This window comes from Mirounga leonina, unplaced genomic scaffold, assembly GCF_011800145.1.
Source record: "Mirounga leonina isolate KUSES-001 unplaced genomic scaffold, KU_Mleo_1.0 Mir_129, whole genome shotgun sequence".
Taxonomy (NCBI): domain Eukaryota; kingdom Metazoa; phylum Chordata; class Mammalia; order Carnivora; family Phocidae; genus Mirounga; species Mirounga leonina.
The window spans coordinates 21,350,689-21,365,847 of record NW_023270323.1 but is presented as its reverse complement, the minus strand read 5'-3'; the positions used below and the strand labels follow the sequence as shown (position 1 = coordinate 21,365,847).

At 38.0% G+C, this 15,159-nt stretch overlaps 1 protein-coding gene across 1 annotated transcript in view; it reads right to left on the bottom strand.

Annotated features, from left to right (window-relative positions):
- Positions 1-4,868: 4,868 nt before the first annotated feature.
- Positions 4,869-15,159, bottom strand: part of CDKL2 (cyclin dependent kinase like 2) — a 42,392-nt gene continuing 32,101 nt past the window's right edge. The window contains exons 11-14 of the mRNA XM_035004785.1: positions 14,889-15,012; positions 14,540-14,646; positions 8,499-8,587; positions 4,869-6,988 (exon numbers count right to left, since the gene is read on the bottom strand). Of these exons, the coding sequence (XP_034860676.1) occupies positions 8,522-8,587; positions 14,540-14,646; positions 14,889-15,012 (297 nt within the window). The 3' untranslated portion in view covers positions 4,869-6,988; positions 8,499-8,521. The remainder of the gene's footprint in view (positions 6,989-8,498; positions 8,588-14,539; positions 14,647-14,888; positions 15,013-15,159) is intronic.

Genomic DNA, 15,159 nt, shown 5'->3' with positions numbered 1-15,159 from the left:
ACTGATAAATATACAAAAAGAAAAAATACATAAAAATACATGTAACTGGGGCGCCTGGGTGGCTCAGTCGGTTAGGCGTCTGCCTTCAGCTCAGGTCATGATCCCAGAGTCCTGGGATCGAGCCCGCATCGGGCTCAGTGGAGAGTCTGCTTCTCCCTCTGCCCCTCCCCCTACTTGTGCGCTTGCTTTCTCACTCTCTCTCTGTCAAATAAATAAATAAAATCTTAAAAAAAAAAATACATGTAACTTCAGTAGTAAACAAGAAAATGTAAACTAAAGCAAGATAATTTTCACGCATCAGACCGGTCAAAATGGAATTATTAGTAATATCTAATATGGTCTGGGTGTGGGGAAATAGATTTTCTTACACACTGTGGGTATAAATATACACTGGTACAGCATTTTTGGAATACAGTTTGGCAGAATCAGTCAAAATCTAAAGTGAAGCATACCTGGGGCACCTGGGTGGCTCAATGGGTTAAGCGTCTGACTCTTGGTTTTGGCTCAGGTCCTGATCTCCGGTCATGAGATCGAGCCCTGTGTTGGGCTCCGTGCGTAGCAGGAGTCTGCTTGGATATTCTCTTCCTCTGCCCCTTCCCCTACTTGTGCTCTCTCTCTAAAATAAATAAATAAATCTTCAAAAAATAAAAATAAAGCATGCCTGGGTGGTTCAGTCAGTTGAGCTGCCTTTGGCTCAGGTCGTGATCCAGGGGTCCTGGGATGGAGCCCCATGTTGGGTTCCCTGCTCAGTGGGGAGTCTGCTTCTCCCTCTACCCTTCCTCCCTGGTGGTGATCTCTCTCCCTCCCACACTCAAATAAATGAATAAAATCTTTAAAAATAATTAAAATAATTAAAATAAAATGAAGCATAACTTTTGCCACTTCAACTGTCCGTCTCTGGTGAGCATTGTGATTTTTTTCTCCAGCATCCTTTCCACATATATTTCCCTAGCTTTGTAGAAGCCAGGTGGTACCACAGGTAAACTTCATTGGCCTAAACCAATCAGCACCATCCTGTTTCCTTTTGCTCCCATTATTAATTCCGACAAAGGAATTTAACAAAGGCCCAAGCCAATAAGTACATACCATTCCCTTGGCTACAGTGCTTGATTCACAGTGAGCAATATCCAAATTCAGCTTAGGATGAAGTGAAGTTTTGTCTGATGGCTAGAGAAACACACGTCCTCCTCCATAAGTGAATGAAGAAGCACGTGGCTCCAGGAGTCAAATCTCCCAAACTGTATATTATCTAAACAAAAATTTAAAAATTCATTCCAGATCTAAAGAATCATACTCCTGTACTTAACAAACACATATGTCTCTACCATTTATTGAGTGATGCTGCGCACGTTCCTTAAACCTCCTAAGCCAAGTACCTTGCCTATAAAATATGATTTACATTCTTTCCTTTGTAGGATTATTATTACTATTGTCACAAAGAAATCACTGTGTTAGGGGCACCTGGATGGCTCAGACAGAAAAGCATGTGACTCCTGATCTTGGGGTTGTGAGTTTGAGCCCTATGTTGAGTGTAGAGATTACTTAAAGAAGGGGTGGGAGGAGAGGAGGGAGGAGGAGGAGGAGGAAGGAGAAGAAATCAATGTGTGAGATGGTGTGGAACTGAAATAGATAAATAACATGATTCCCAATCTTTAGAGACACAGACAATTTAGTGGGGGTGGTGACACTGGATTATTGTTCTTGCCCATGTGACTTCAGAATCAGGGCCTGACTCTTCTGGAGGGTCTAGGAACAACTTAATTAACAGCTTTTCTACTAAAAAATATATATAGTGGGGGCAGGAGGAGGACAGATAGTAGGTATACATGTAAGCAAAAGGAATGATGATCCAAGGAAGAGGCTAAAAACACGTTGGGGAGGGAAGTGGCCAATTAGAACACTATTGTCATGGGGTGGAGGGAGAGTTTTCAATTCTAGCAGCTACATTAATAGAGATCATTTTCTAGATCTAGAGACATGGAGATAGCCAAATGGAAATTAACTGACAAAAAAACCTAATGCTCTTGACTGATAGGAGATCCTCGCATGAACTAGGGACAGAAAAACATGCTGAATTAAGATATTTTTGTTTCGTTTCCCTTATTCTTTCTTATTTTAATTCATGTTAACCAATAATACATTTTCTAAAATTTTGCTAGAACCTTCCTCACTTCTACAGGAGATGACCCTGCATGCCAAAGTAGAACATAAAGGATTGAATGAGACTATGCAATGGGGGGAAAATAAAATTTCACTGAAAGCAAAAGAAAATGATATTTTGTGGATGGGCTGGTAGGGAAAATTTTCTCAGTGTTTATACATTCAACATTAGATATCCACAAACATCGATAAACACAAAGCTCTAAATCACAAGTTACTTACAAGTGTTGGGGCGCCTGGGTGGCTCAGTCGTTAAGCGCCTGCCTTCAGCTCGGGTCATGATCCCAGCGTTCTGGGATAGAGCCCCGCATCGGGCTCCCCGCTCGGCGGGAAGCCTGCCTCTCCCCCCTCCACTCCCCCTGCCTATGCTCCTCTCTCACTGTGTCTCTCTCTGTCAAATAAATAGATAAAATCTAAAAAAAAAAAAAAAAACAAGTGCTGACAAGTGATGTCAAGGTTTGTGGTAAGATACTTCTCCAAAGGACATGTTAAGAAACAAAATGTATGTTAATTACAGTTTAAATTTTTCTCATGTCTGAAGCTATCAAGAGGAAAAATAAGGCCCTCAAAAAGCAGTGAATGAAAAACATAATTTTTCATTCACATAGAGGAGTGTTAAGAGTCCATTACTAATGTAAAAACACAACACAAAACAATAAAGAAAAATCCATTTAGTCCAATTAATGAGGACCAGCCTTAAAGCCTTAGGAGCAGTGACCCTGCTGTTTCTAATTCCCTGCCAGTGGTTCATTTATATTGAGGAGGGCTTAGAAAACAAGTCAATCACATTTTTCAGTCTAGTCTGATTCAGAGTTCACTACAGATTGAGACTTCTACTGTCGCACAACTCAGATAAAAGAACCAATAATGAGCAGCGCCGGGGTGGCTCAGTTGTTAAGCGTCTGCCTTCGGCCCAGGTCATGATCCCGGGGTCCTGGGACCGAGTCCCACATCGGGCTCCCTGCTCCCCGGGAAGCCTGCTTCTCCCTCTCCCATTCCCCCTGCTTGTGTTCCCTCTCTTGCTGTGTCTCTCTCTGTCAAATAAATAAAATCTTAAAAAAAAAAAAAAAAAGAACCAATAATGAGAGAGTCACATAAGGAAACCCATCTTCTTTGTTTCCATTTCAATAGGAAGTCAGCTATTCCAAACAAGCAAGGGATTCTCAGTCAGGAGACCCAAGTTCTAAGCCTCAGTCTGTCACAACTTTGACCAGGTAGTCTTTACAAGACATGTTTCTTTATGACCAGGCTGCTTGTATCATGTGCTGTACAGGAAAATTAACTCAGCAACACCCCCAAAACAAATAATCTGATTAAAATGAGAAGACATGAACAGACATTTCTCCAAAGAAGACATCCAGATGGCCAACAGACACATGAAAAGATACTCAACATCACTCATCATCAGGGAAATGCAAATCAAAACTACAACAAGATATCACCTCAAACATATCGGCAAAGATATGGAGAAGGAACCCTCATGCACTGTTGGTGGGAATGCAAACTGATGTAGCCACTGTGGAAAACAGTATGAAGTTTCCTCAGAAAATTAAACCCAGAACTACCATATGATCCAGTAATTCCACTACTGGATAGTGGAATACAAATATACTAATTGTATTGAATACAATACAAAGAATACAAAAATACTAATTCAAAAAGATACATGCGCCCCTTTGTTTATAGCAGCTTTATTTACAATAGCCAAATTATGGAAGCAGCACAAGTGTCCATCTATAGATGAATGGGTAAAGAAGTGGTATATATATATACAAATGGAATATTATTCAGCCATTAAAAAGAATGAAATCTTGCCATTTGTAACAACATGGATGGATCTAGAGAGTAGCATTAGCTAAGAGAAATAAGCCAGTCAGAGACAAATACCATATGATTTCACTCATGTGGAATTTAAGAAACAAAACAAACAAACAAAGGGGAAAAAAAGACAAGCCAAAAAACCCCCTTTTTTTTTTTAAAGATTTATTTATTTATTTATTTGAGAGAGCGAGAATGAGAGAGAGAGAGAGAGAGCATATGAGAGGGAGGAGGGTCAGAGGGAGAAGCAGACTCCCTGCCGAGCAGGGAGCCCCATACGGGACTCGATCCAGGGACTCCAGGATCATGACCTGAGCCGAAGGCAGTCGCTTAACCAACTGAGCCACCCAGGCGCCCAAAACCCCTTTTTTTTTTTAAAGGTTTTATTTATTTATTTGTTAGAGAGAGAGAGAGAGAACAGGTGGGAGGAGGGGCAGGAGAGGGTGAAGTAGACTTCCCACTAAGCAGGGAGCCCGATATGGGGCTCGATCCCAGGATCCCGAGATCATGACCTGAGCCGAAAGCAGACGCTTAACCGAATGAGCCACGCTGGTGCCTCAAAACAGACCCTTAAATAGAGAGCAAATAGAGGGTTACCAGAGGGGAGGTAGGTGGGAGAAATAGGTGACGGGGATTAAGAGTACACTTACCATGTACTGAGTAATGTATAGAATTGTTGAATCACTATATTGTACACCTGAAACTAACATAACACTATGTTAACTATACTGGAATTAAAATTAAAAACTTAATTTAAAAAAAGACAACTTGCCACCCCTGTATCCAGAGTTTCCAAAAAAGAATTAACAGATTATTTCAAATTTATTTGTTGAATTCCATACAATGTTGTTATTTGTATGCTCTTAAATAAATGCAAATAAAACCATCTGTGGAGCTCAGTAAGATATAATATTTATTAATTGTAAAACATACATCCACACAGCAAGCCCATTTCTCTCCACGAGGACATACACATATTTCCTATTAGGTTTAATTGCATCCTTGTAAGGAGAGCAAAGTAATCTTAAACTGAAAGAATTATTTTTGGTTCAGTATCTATAGCTCCAGTTTGCAAAATCTTCTTTTTCAAGTAGTTCTGCCAAGGTTCTAACCACATATGATCCTCCAGTCTCAGCTTGCACTTACAGTAAATTATATTTAGTTCCTTAATTCTAAAGTTCACAAACTGTTTTCATAGACAAAAGATACTAAAAGCAAATATAGAAATGAAAAGGTAATTGATCTTAGATCCTCAGACATTGAGGTGATATGGTCATACTGATCTTTAAATAAAAATAACACCAAAATAAGCTGGAAAGCCACTTGGCTTTTAAGTATTGTCTGCTTCCCACACTGTACAGTCTGTTGGCAATACTTTTTAAAGTAAAAATAAAACAATATCTCAGTGTGAAGCCTATTCATGCCTACACATTAATTTTGTCTAGCATGTTAGTCATACCAATCTAGTCAAACACCTGGTCAGAGGTTAAAAATAGAGCTTCAAAATCAAGACCGAATTTTAATTGAACCACCTATAGACTTCTACTTTGGAATCCCTCAATTTGCCTCCTCCTGAATGTCCTGCTCTTCTGAGGACCAAGTATCTAAAGTCAGAATTTCAATATTAAGCTCCGCAGAGTAAGAGAGAAAAGTGCTAGTTAAATTCTTGGGCTAAGTACTAATCAGTGCCTTTTGGAAAAAAACAACACATTGCTAACTGGTTAAGGCAAAAATCCCACACAAATTCTGGTCCCCTTAACAACCATTCTCTAAAACAATAAATGCCAAGTATGACCAGCACACTAGAAATCAAAAACCTAGAGCCAAACTGGCTTAAGCTTCCCACCTGAAAGTCGTGGACTGGGGCACGAGAAAAGATGTGTGGACTGTAGGTAGACAGTTTTGCCTGTTGATGAAGAATTTTCGGGAAGGCCTAAGGGTTTGAGGAAACGAGAAGACGGGAACCCCTCTGGGTGCTGTCTGCTATCACCTTCAAACTATCAGCAGACAGGAGTGAAGTCCATAACAGAGGACATTTCCTTCCCAAAGCCTCTTCAGAGTGGAGTTCAACAGTAATTGGCCAAGAGAAAAGTAATCAGTCCAAGTCGGTCGGTAAGCCAGCTTCCCATCTCCTAATTCTGTATGTATATACTTCCTTTCTCAATGACAAGCATAGTCCTCAACTCGAAAGATTACCTACAAAATTCTCCTTTACCATTCTTAGTTCAATCCTGTTCCTGCATGCAGGAACACTGGCACCAGAATCTTACAATAAAGAGGACTATCTAAGGTCGGAGTCACACTAAATCATTAGACATAAAAGGTTTCTTTGAGAAATTTGCATCAGTGTGGTTCTTAGAAAATCAGCAGAGAGGTCAGATTCCCATAATATAATGATCAAACATCAACAATAATCACAGAAACCAAAGACATATGTCTATCTATAGAGAGCAATTACATATCTCCTTAAAGCCTAGAAACAAGCAAGCTTTTTAAATGTATATTTATAGTTAAATTAGGGTAAAGGAAACATTTTCTCTTACTGATCCTAATTTTTTCATTTCTTCAACAGATCCTAGTTGTTATCACCTCCTCCACCAAACCCACTCCTAAATAAATGTACACGTTTATACAGATAACACAGAAAGTTCATATAACATGACCATTATAATGTTTCTTTGTCCCTTTTTAAACTCATTTTTAATCTTGGGTAATTTTAAATGCACAATCTACTAATAGTAAATACACATTCATGTAACAAGAACCATATCACTATTCTTCCATCGGATATATCTTGAAATAGCAACAGTGGACTTGAAAGGTGACAGGATATCAGTCGGGGAGGGGCTTCCTGGGAAACACTTGGAAGTCTTTGTCTTTTTTCTTCTGCAAGGCCTTTCTCAGAAAATGCAGGCAGTTCCGAAGTAAAGGACAAACCCACGAATCTCTCTTTGTAGGATATCAGCACTTTTGTGGCAAGACGATGTCATCTCAAGGGCTAAAGCAGCATCTAAAATCACAGGGGGACATATGCCCAAATGGTCTACATAAAATCTTCCTAGAAATGGATTTCTATCTCACTTGCTTCCTCACATTGAATATATTTGTAATATTGTAAGTATTACACAGTCTAAGAAAACTTTAGACCATATATATCAAAAACAAGATTTTAAAGGCAATCTTTAGGACAATTATCAACCGAAACTGTCATGTATAGCATACCATCTCCTTGTATGTAAATAATGACTAGTTTTGACAACATAGATCCAAGTTTCATAGGGGCACAGTTTATAGAGTATGTGTAATGAGTGCATTGCAAAGACTTCTCCCAGGGCCTGGGAAGGGACCCATACCAGCGAGGAACTGAAACTTAAGACTTGTTCACTTCACAGTAAATTCACATATGATGTCACAGACGTTCCAAAGGCTTTGTGGAGGTTAACAGATTAATTCCAACAACACATTTATGAGAATGTGGGATTTTATTATCATCACATTTTACAGAGTTAATAAGATACTAAACATTGGATGACTTGTCACATAGTAAATTACCACTCAAAAGGTCCGATTTTTGTTTTTCGGTTTTTTAGTACTAAACAGTTATACTTAAAAGGAAGGCAATCCTGTTACCATTTAAAATTGACATTTAATTTTTCAAATCACTGTTGGTGTCTAGTCACTTATTAATTTATTCTGTTTTCTTTAAAAAAACATGTGTGACATGTGTTTATCCTGCGAGTAGGTCCACAGTGGGGTGGGAAAGTGTTCCAGTGGGCCCTGTTTTCACTGTGGTGACACATGGTAAAGCCTGGAGCTTGCGGGGCCCTTTTTACTGTGGTGTTGGAGCAGGACAATGATAAAGTCCATTAGAAGCAAAAAATAAAAATAAATAAAAGGAAGGCAATCATCTAGTATAGTGCTGATCCTTCTTTATTGGGAAAAAGATTACCAAGCAATCATTTTGTCTTTCTTGCTTTAAAAGCCCAAAGGGGGGGGGGGCGCCTGGGTGGCTCAGTTGGTTAAGCGACTGCCTTCGGCTCAGGTCATGATCCTGGAGTCCCTGGATCGAGTCCCGCATCGGGCTCCCTGCTCAGCAAGGAACCTGCTTCTCCCTCTGACCCTCCCACCTCTCATGTGCTCGCTCTCTCTCGTTCTCTCTGTCTCAAATAAAAAAAAATAAAAATAAAAAAATAAAAGCCCAAAGGGACAAATGACTGATAATGGAGATAAGTATATATCCTTCCACAGCACTTGTCACTGTAAATTCACATTACTGTAGCCAATAAAATACAGGAGATTAGTTTAAGAGCAAGAGATGCAAGCTCTATGAAAAGGGATTTCATCCCAGAGACAAATGCCACTTCTGGTTTTTTTTAAGTGGCACATCTCTTTCTCTATCAGGAGTTCTCATGGAATCAATCACTGGAGAATACTTTAGCTGCAGAATTTGAACTTCAGCAAGCTATAAAATATTTCCCATGGAGGGTTACTTTGCTTTAAGTATGAGAAACCAGACATACCCAGTTCAGAACCAAAATGATTCTCAGTGCTGGTGTTCCATTCGACGCAAATCAGCCTCCGAATCATCTGACAGGGGAGATCCTGATACCTATAAGTTAATAATCAAGCATTACAGATTCTCAATAATTATGAAAGTCCCAATCCTCCCCAAATCCAAATTCTTGTTGTTCAGATATCAGATGTTTAGAATTAACTACTCATAGCTCAAGTTGTTGGCACAGAAGAGGATGATGAAGTAAAGAGATGTTATTCTTTGACCTCTTTGTTGATACATATGTTACAAGATACTTCTGACGTGCAGACGTAGTACAAACCTGCTGCAACCCATCTCTCCTACTTACCGAACAAATAAAACCCTTTAAGAAAAATATAAAAAACAACTGAAGATTAAGGAGAGGAGTCAAAAGTTGGTAATGTGGTCCTTCACATGGGGGTCAGTTTCCAATTTTGTCTGTTTTTCACTCCTATGCCTTTGCCCAAAAAGCAGGCCCTAGTCTCAGAGTAATGAAGAAGTACAAGAGGCCAAAAGTCTGAAAGAAACTCCCTTGTTATCCCAGAGAAACCAGGAAAAAGGGTCCCTGCAAGCCAGGAAGTATGGGGGGAGAGGGATGGTCCTGGAAGGAAGAGAATTAGAGGAGGGGACCCTCTAATTCTGTGTATAGACCCACAGGAGTCTCAGCCCAGTTCCTGAAGCATGTATGCATGGGATAGCCCCACCAGCACAGCAAAGGCTTGGGAGGACTGAACTGAGATTTGAATTACCTTCACAAGCCTCTAGCTAACCCCGGAGCCACATAAGCACAGGACAGATGCAAACTAGGATATCAAAGACTTAGAGAACTGAGGTTTGAAACACTTCTCACAGGAGATAAGGCAGAATTTATAGGGTGAACAAAACTTGGATGACTGCCTGCTAAAACAAAAATTTCAATATTCTCCAGAAGATTATAAATGATTAGAACAGGACCCAGAGACTACACAACATAACATTCACGGTTTCCAAGATACAATCAAAATTATTGGCCATAAAAAGATCCAGCGGGGCACCAGGGTAGCTCAGTCGGTTAAGCATCTGCCCTCGGCTCAGGTCATGATCCCAGGGCTCGGGGATCAAGACACTCATCGGGCTCCCTGCTAAGCCAGGAGCCTGCTTCTCTCTCTCCCTCTGCCTGCTGCTCCCCCTGCTTGTGTGCTCTCTCTCTCTCTGTGTAAGATAAATAAATAAAATCTTAAAAAAAAAAAAAAAAAAAAAAATCCAGGCATGTGTGATCAATTCTCAAGGGAAAAGGCAATCAACAGATACCAATCCTGAAATGGCCCAGATGTTGGGACTTTATAAACTTAGATAAGTTATATAGATAGATAGGGAGAGAGAGAGAGAGAGAGACTTTAAAGAAGTAATATAACTATGTTACATGAGGTAAAGGAAAACAAACTTGAAATGAATGAAGAAACAGGAATTCCTAGCAGAGAAATACAAGCCCAAAAAAAGAACCAAGTAGACTTTTAGGACTTAAAAATATAGTATCTGAAATTTTAAAACCTCTCTGGACAGGCTTAAATAGCAGAATGAAAATGACAAAGTGAAGAGTCAAAGAACTTGAAGATAAATCAATAGAAACTACCCAATCTGAACAGCAGAGATTAAAAAAAAAAAAAAAAAAGATGAAGGAAAGCAGAGTCTCAGGAACCTGTAGAAAATACCAAAAGGTCTCATATCTATGTCATTGGACTCTCAGAAAAAAAAGAGACAGAAAGATTATGGCACAAAAAAATATTTGAAGAAATAATGACCAAAAACTTCCCAAATTTGGTAAAAGAGGTAAGTTTATAAATCAAGAAGCTCAGCAAATGCCAAACAGTATACATTCAACGAAAACTATGCTTAGATGCATCATATCCAAGCTAATGAACATAAAAAGATAAAGATAAAATCTTGAAAACAGCTAGACAAAAATGAAACATTACATACAGGTGAAAAATTCAAATGCCTAAAAATGTCCCACCAGAAATCAGAGAGATCATAAGATAAAGGAATGATGTCTCGTAGTCCTGGAAGAAAAATTTTTAAAAAGCAACCTACCAACTCAAATTCTTTATCCATTGAAAATATATTTAAGGAATGAAGGCAAAATAAAGTTATTATCAAATGAAGTAAAACTAAAAGAGTTTGTCACTCATCAGACCTGCTCTGGAAGGAATGCTAAAGAAAGTTTTTCAAGCTGAAGAAAAATGATACCAGAAAACAAAACTGTAATCTTTAAGAAAGAAGGTAAGAACAACAGAAACGGTAAGTGGTTAGGTAAATACAGAAGACTACTTTTCTCCCTTAATTGCTTAAAATATTTATGACTGTTTACAGCAAAATGTATGACCTAGTATAGTTTTCAATGTACATAAATAAGACATATAAGTCTAACATAAAGTCCAGGTTGAAGTAAAAGGAAATATGTTTGCAAGTTTTCTACATTTTATAAGTGGTACAATATTTACCCTAAGTACACTGTGAAAGATTAGTTATGTACATTGCAAAACCTAAAGCAATCACTAAAAAAAATCATACCAAGAAATATCCCCAAAAAGCCAATACTAAAAATATTCAAATACAAAAGGAGACTGGAAAGGGAAAACAAGGGAACAAACAAAAAAACAAATAATATAAAGAGCTAGATCTTATATCTATATAAGATATATATTATATATATTGTATCTATATAATATATAGACCTAGATCCAGATATATCAGTAATCACATTAAATGTTAATGGCCTAAGTATTCACTAGCAGGCAGAATTCTGAAGCTATCCCCCTAAGATTCCTGCCCCTGCTTAGTCAATCAAACTAATTTAGCTCCTGCTATGAAGCAGCTTTGCACAAGGAATTAATGTTACTAATAAGTGACCCTCAGATAGAAAGATTATCCTGGCAGGCCCAGGATAGGCCTGGCAAACCAATCACGGGCACTCTTAAAAGCAGAAGAGTAAGTCAGAGATGAGACAGAAGGGGAGGCAAGAGAGGATCAAAGAGTCAGAAGGACTTGACCACTATTGCTAGCTTTGTAGATGGGAGAAGTAGGCCCCAAGGCAAGGAATGTGGGTAGTCTCTAGAAGCTGACAACAACCCCCAAGGGTCAGCCAGCAAAGAAACAGGGACCTCAGTCCCACAACCTCATGGAACTAAATTCTGCCAACAATCTGAGTGGGCCTGGAAATAGATTCTCCCCTAGAGCCTCCAGAAAGAAATGCAGCCCTGCTGACATCTTGATTTCGACCTGTGAGACCCAAGGAGAGAAGCAGCTATGCCCGGGCTTCTGACCCACGGAAACTGTGAGATAGGAAGTATTTTAAGTTGGTAGCAGTATATTAGCAGCAAGAGAACACCAATACACATTTCAATTAAAAGAACTGAACTGACAGAATGGATACAAAAGAAAGACCCTACTTATAGGAAACACTGTAAATTTTAAAAACAGACTGTATGAAAGTAAAAAGATATACCATGGAAACAAATAAGTATAAGTAGGCTGGAGTGGCTATCTTAATCTCAGATAAAATTAACTTCATGGCATAGAGCACTACAAGAGATAAAGTCAGACATTACATAATGATAAAAGGAACAGTGTATCAGGAAGACAAAAACAATTTTAAGTGTATATGTACCTAATAATAGAGATTTAAAATACATGAAACAAAAATAAACAGATATAAGAGAAAAATAAGTAATTCCACAGTCAGTAAAAGATTTTGACAGCACTCTTTCAGAAACTGATAGGACCAAACAAACAAAAAAATCATTAAGGACACAGAAGATCTGAAGAACTATTACCACCTTAATCTAATTTCACATTTATAGTAGGGTATATCTGACAACTGAAGAATATATACATTATTTTCAAGGGAACAGGTTCATTCACCAAGATAGGCCATATGCTGGGCCATAAAACATATCTCAGTGAATCAAAAACAATCAAAATCATACACAGTATATTCCCTGACCACATGGAATTAAATTACAAATCAATAATAATAAAATACTAGGGAAACCTCAAATATCTAACTATAAGACAACACATTTCTAAATAATTCCTGGGTTAAACAAGAAATTACAAGGGAACTAAGAAAATGTTTGGACTGAGTATAATGAAAATACAACATATCAAAATTTGTGGAATGAAGCTTCACCACTGCTAAGAGAAAATAACGTGTAGCTACGTGCATAGAAAAGTACATAACGGGTGTAAGTGTGTAGGAAGTGGGCGAGTGGAGACAGATTCCATGGATTATGCCATACTTTACTTACAAAGATCTATCTTACAGATGTTCCACAAGTCTATAAAAATAGACTTTTATAAATATGAAAATGTTTGTGTTAGGCACAGAAACAAAATTTGGTTCAACGTATTGATCCATACCATGAAAAGCGCAAGGCAAGTCACAGCTTCTGCCAGAAAGCCTCTTGCTTTCAGTCTCCTGTTGTTTCCCTTCCCATTCAGATTTTCCACACACACACATTCATCTTATTTTGGTATTAATTTGTGTTTTTCACTACACTTACTTTCTCCTTTAGTGTATTTTAAATACAACTGGGAAATGAACAAGTAAACTAAGAATAAAAATGCAGAACCAGTTTATAAATATAAGAGGATTAGTTCAAAGGAACAAATAAAAATTTGAAGTATGAAGGCCGCCAAAGCTTTTCTTCCATTTCATGAAACTAGATTTGGTTATGTACCCCTGAAAAGTGGTTTTGAACAATAGTACACTCACAGAGAGCAGGTGAAAATTCTGCACCTTTAAAATCCACATTAAGTTTAGAAGTATAAAAGGAATTTATTGAAACTCTGTAGTTCCTAAAAGTAAAATGTGTGATGGTAATTAATCTTCACACAACAGGAATTTGTTTAGTTTTGATTATGCTGCTGCAGAAATTGTTAGCAGAAGATAAGGCAAAGTAATAGCAGTCAATAAACCTGTTTCTCAGTATCGCTGGGTAACCGTCTCTGTAATTTGTTCCCCTCAACAATATTATTCCCCGTGTTGTAGAGCTCTACAAAATTATTTAAAGAGTAGTGGTAGAAAAAAACATCCACATAGAGACAGAAGCCACATACAGGTGCTTTCTAGGGAACAGAAATGCTTCAATAACGAGGATGCAGAATTAAATTCCAAAACAAAAGTTGTCCAGCGTCAAGGAGAGGTGAGAAATCTGTAAGTGCGATGATGCATATCCAACGTTTACAACTAGTTATGGTTGGCTCAGGAAACTTAAAAGTCTGCCTGTTTTCTTAATGTGAAAATGGGTGATACGACTGTTGTTGAAGCAGCAGAAACACAAGTATTCTGAAGAATTAAGAGAAATTACAGAAAAATAATTACATATGGAAGAACCCGTCTTTAACATGCGTGGAGCGGATTGTCTTGGGGGAAAATGTCGAATAGATGATACATTTTAAAAGAATAAAAACAATTCAAGGAATGAAATATGGGTTATAACATTGGGGTTAATGCAGTGAAATACTATAAATTACCACAAAAGTTATATAAAAGCCATAGTTAAGCTTTATACACACACACATACACACACACACATGCATTTTTAATCTATAAAAAAGTGATTACTGTAAGCTAATCTATATATAGAAAATGTCTATATAAATATATATGTAATAAAGGTACTGAGGGCAATGAACAGTAAGAAAAAATTTAACAAACAAAATGGTATAGATCCTACCAATAAATGTGCCCAATCCTTAAAAGCAAACTTTCCCTAAGCTAGTTTAATAAGGAATTATGAGACCCAAGTTCTATCCAACCAAGAGAGGATTTCTGGGGCGCCTGGGTGGCTCAGTTGGTTAAGCGACTGCCTTCGGCTCAGGTCATGATCCTGGAGTCCCTGGATCGAGTCCCGCATCGGGCTCCCTGCTCGGCGGGGAGTCTGCTTCTCCCTCTGACCCTCCCCCCTTTCATGCTCTCTCTCTATCTCATTCTCTCTCTCAAATAAATAAAATCTTAAAAAAAAAAAAAAGAGAGGATTTCTGTACCTGATGTAATGCGATACTGGGCGTGTGCAAGTCAATAGTGGCCAGAGAAGGAATTCGAGATTCTGAAAGATTTTTGTTCTCTTTCCTTATTAACCTGGAATTTCGAGCTAAATAAAAATAACCATAAACACAGTGAAAAAATTAGACATTTTTTTAGCTTTTCCACATTCTGAATCTGTCCCTCAGTGTGTACTTAGTGTATACATTTACTTACATACATCTGTACATATTTACATAAATATGTAAAGTTACTCTAATTTTTATATTTAGTATTTTGTTAGTTTATTTAACATACATTTTCAATAATGTATACAAAAAGGCTGAAAAAGTAAAAGCATTATAAACATACCTATGCCTTCCAAGGCTCTTAGTTCAGGGAGATGATTATAGTTTAGTTCAGGCAAACGGACATCTGTCTTAGAGTATTCCCTTCTTTTCTTATTTGCCTCAAGTAGGCTCTTTTCACTAGTGACCTAATATCAGAATGATTAACACAAGTGAATTAGCTTCCAGGTAAGCTTGGCTTGCCCCTTTTGTAACTAATATATTGATATCCTAAACTTTAGGAATTTAAGAATAACACAAAACTTCAGAAGTCCTGCAATGAGCTTTTGAGTTTC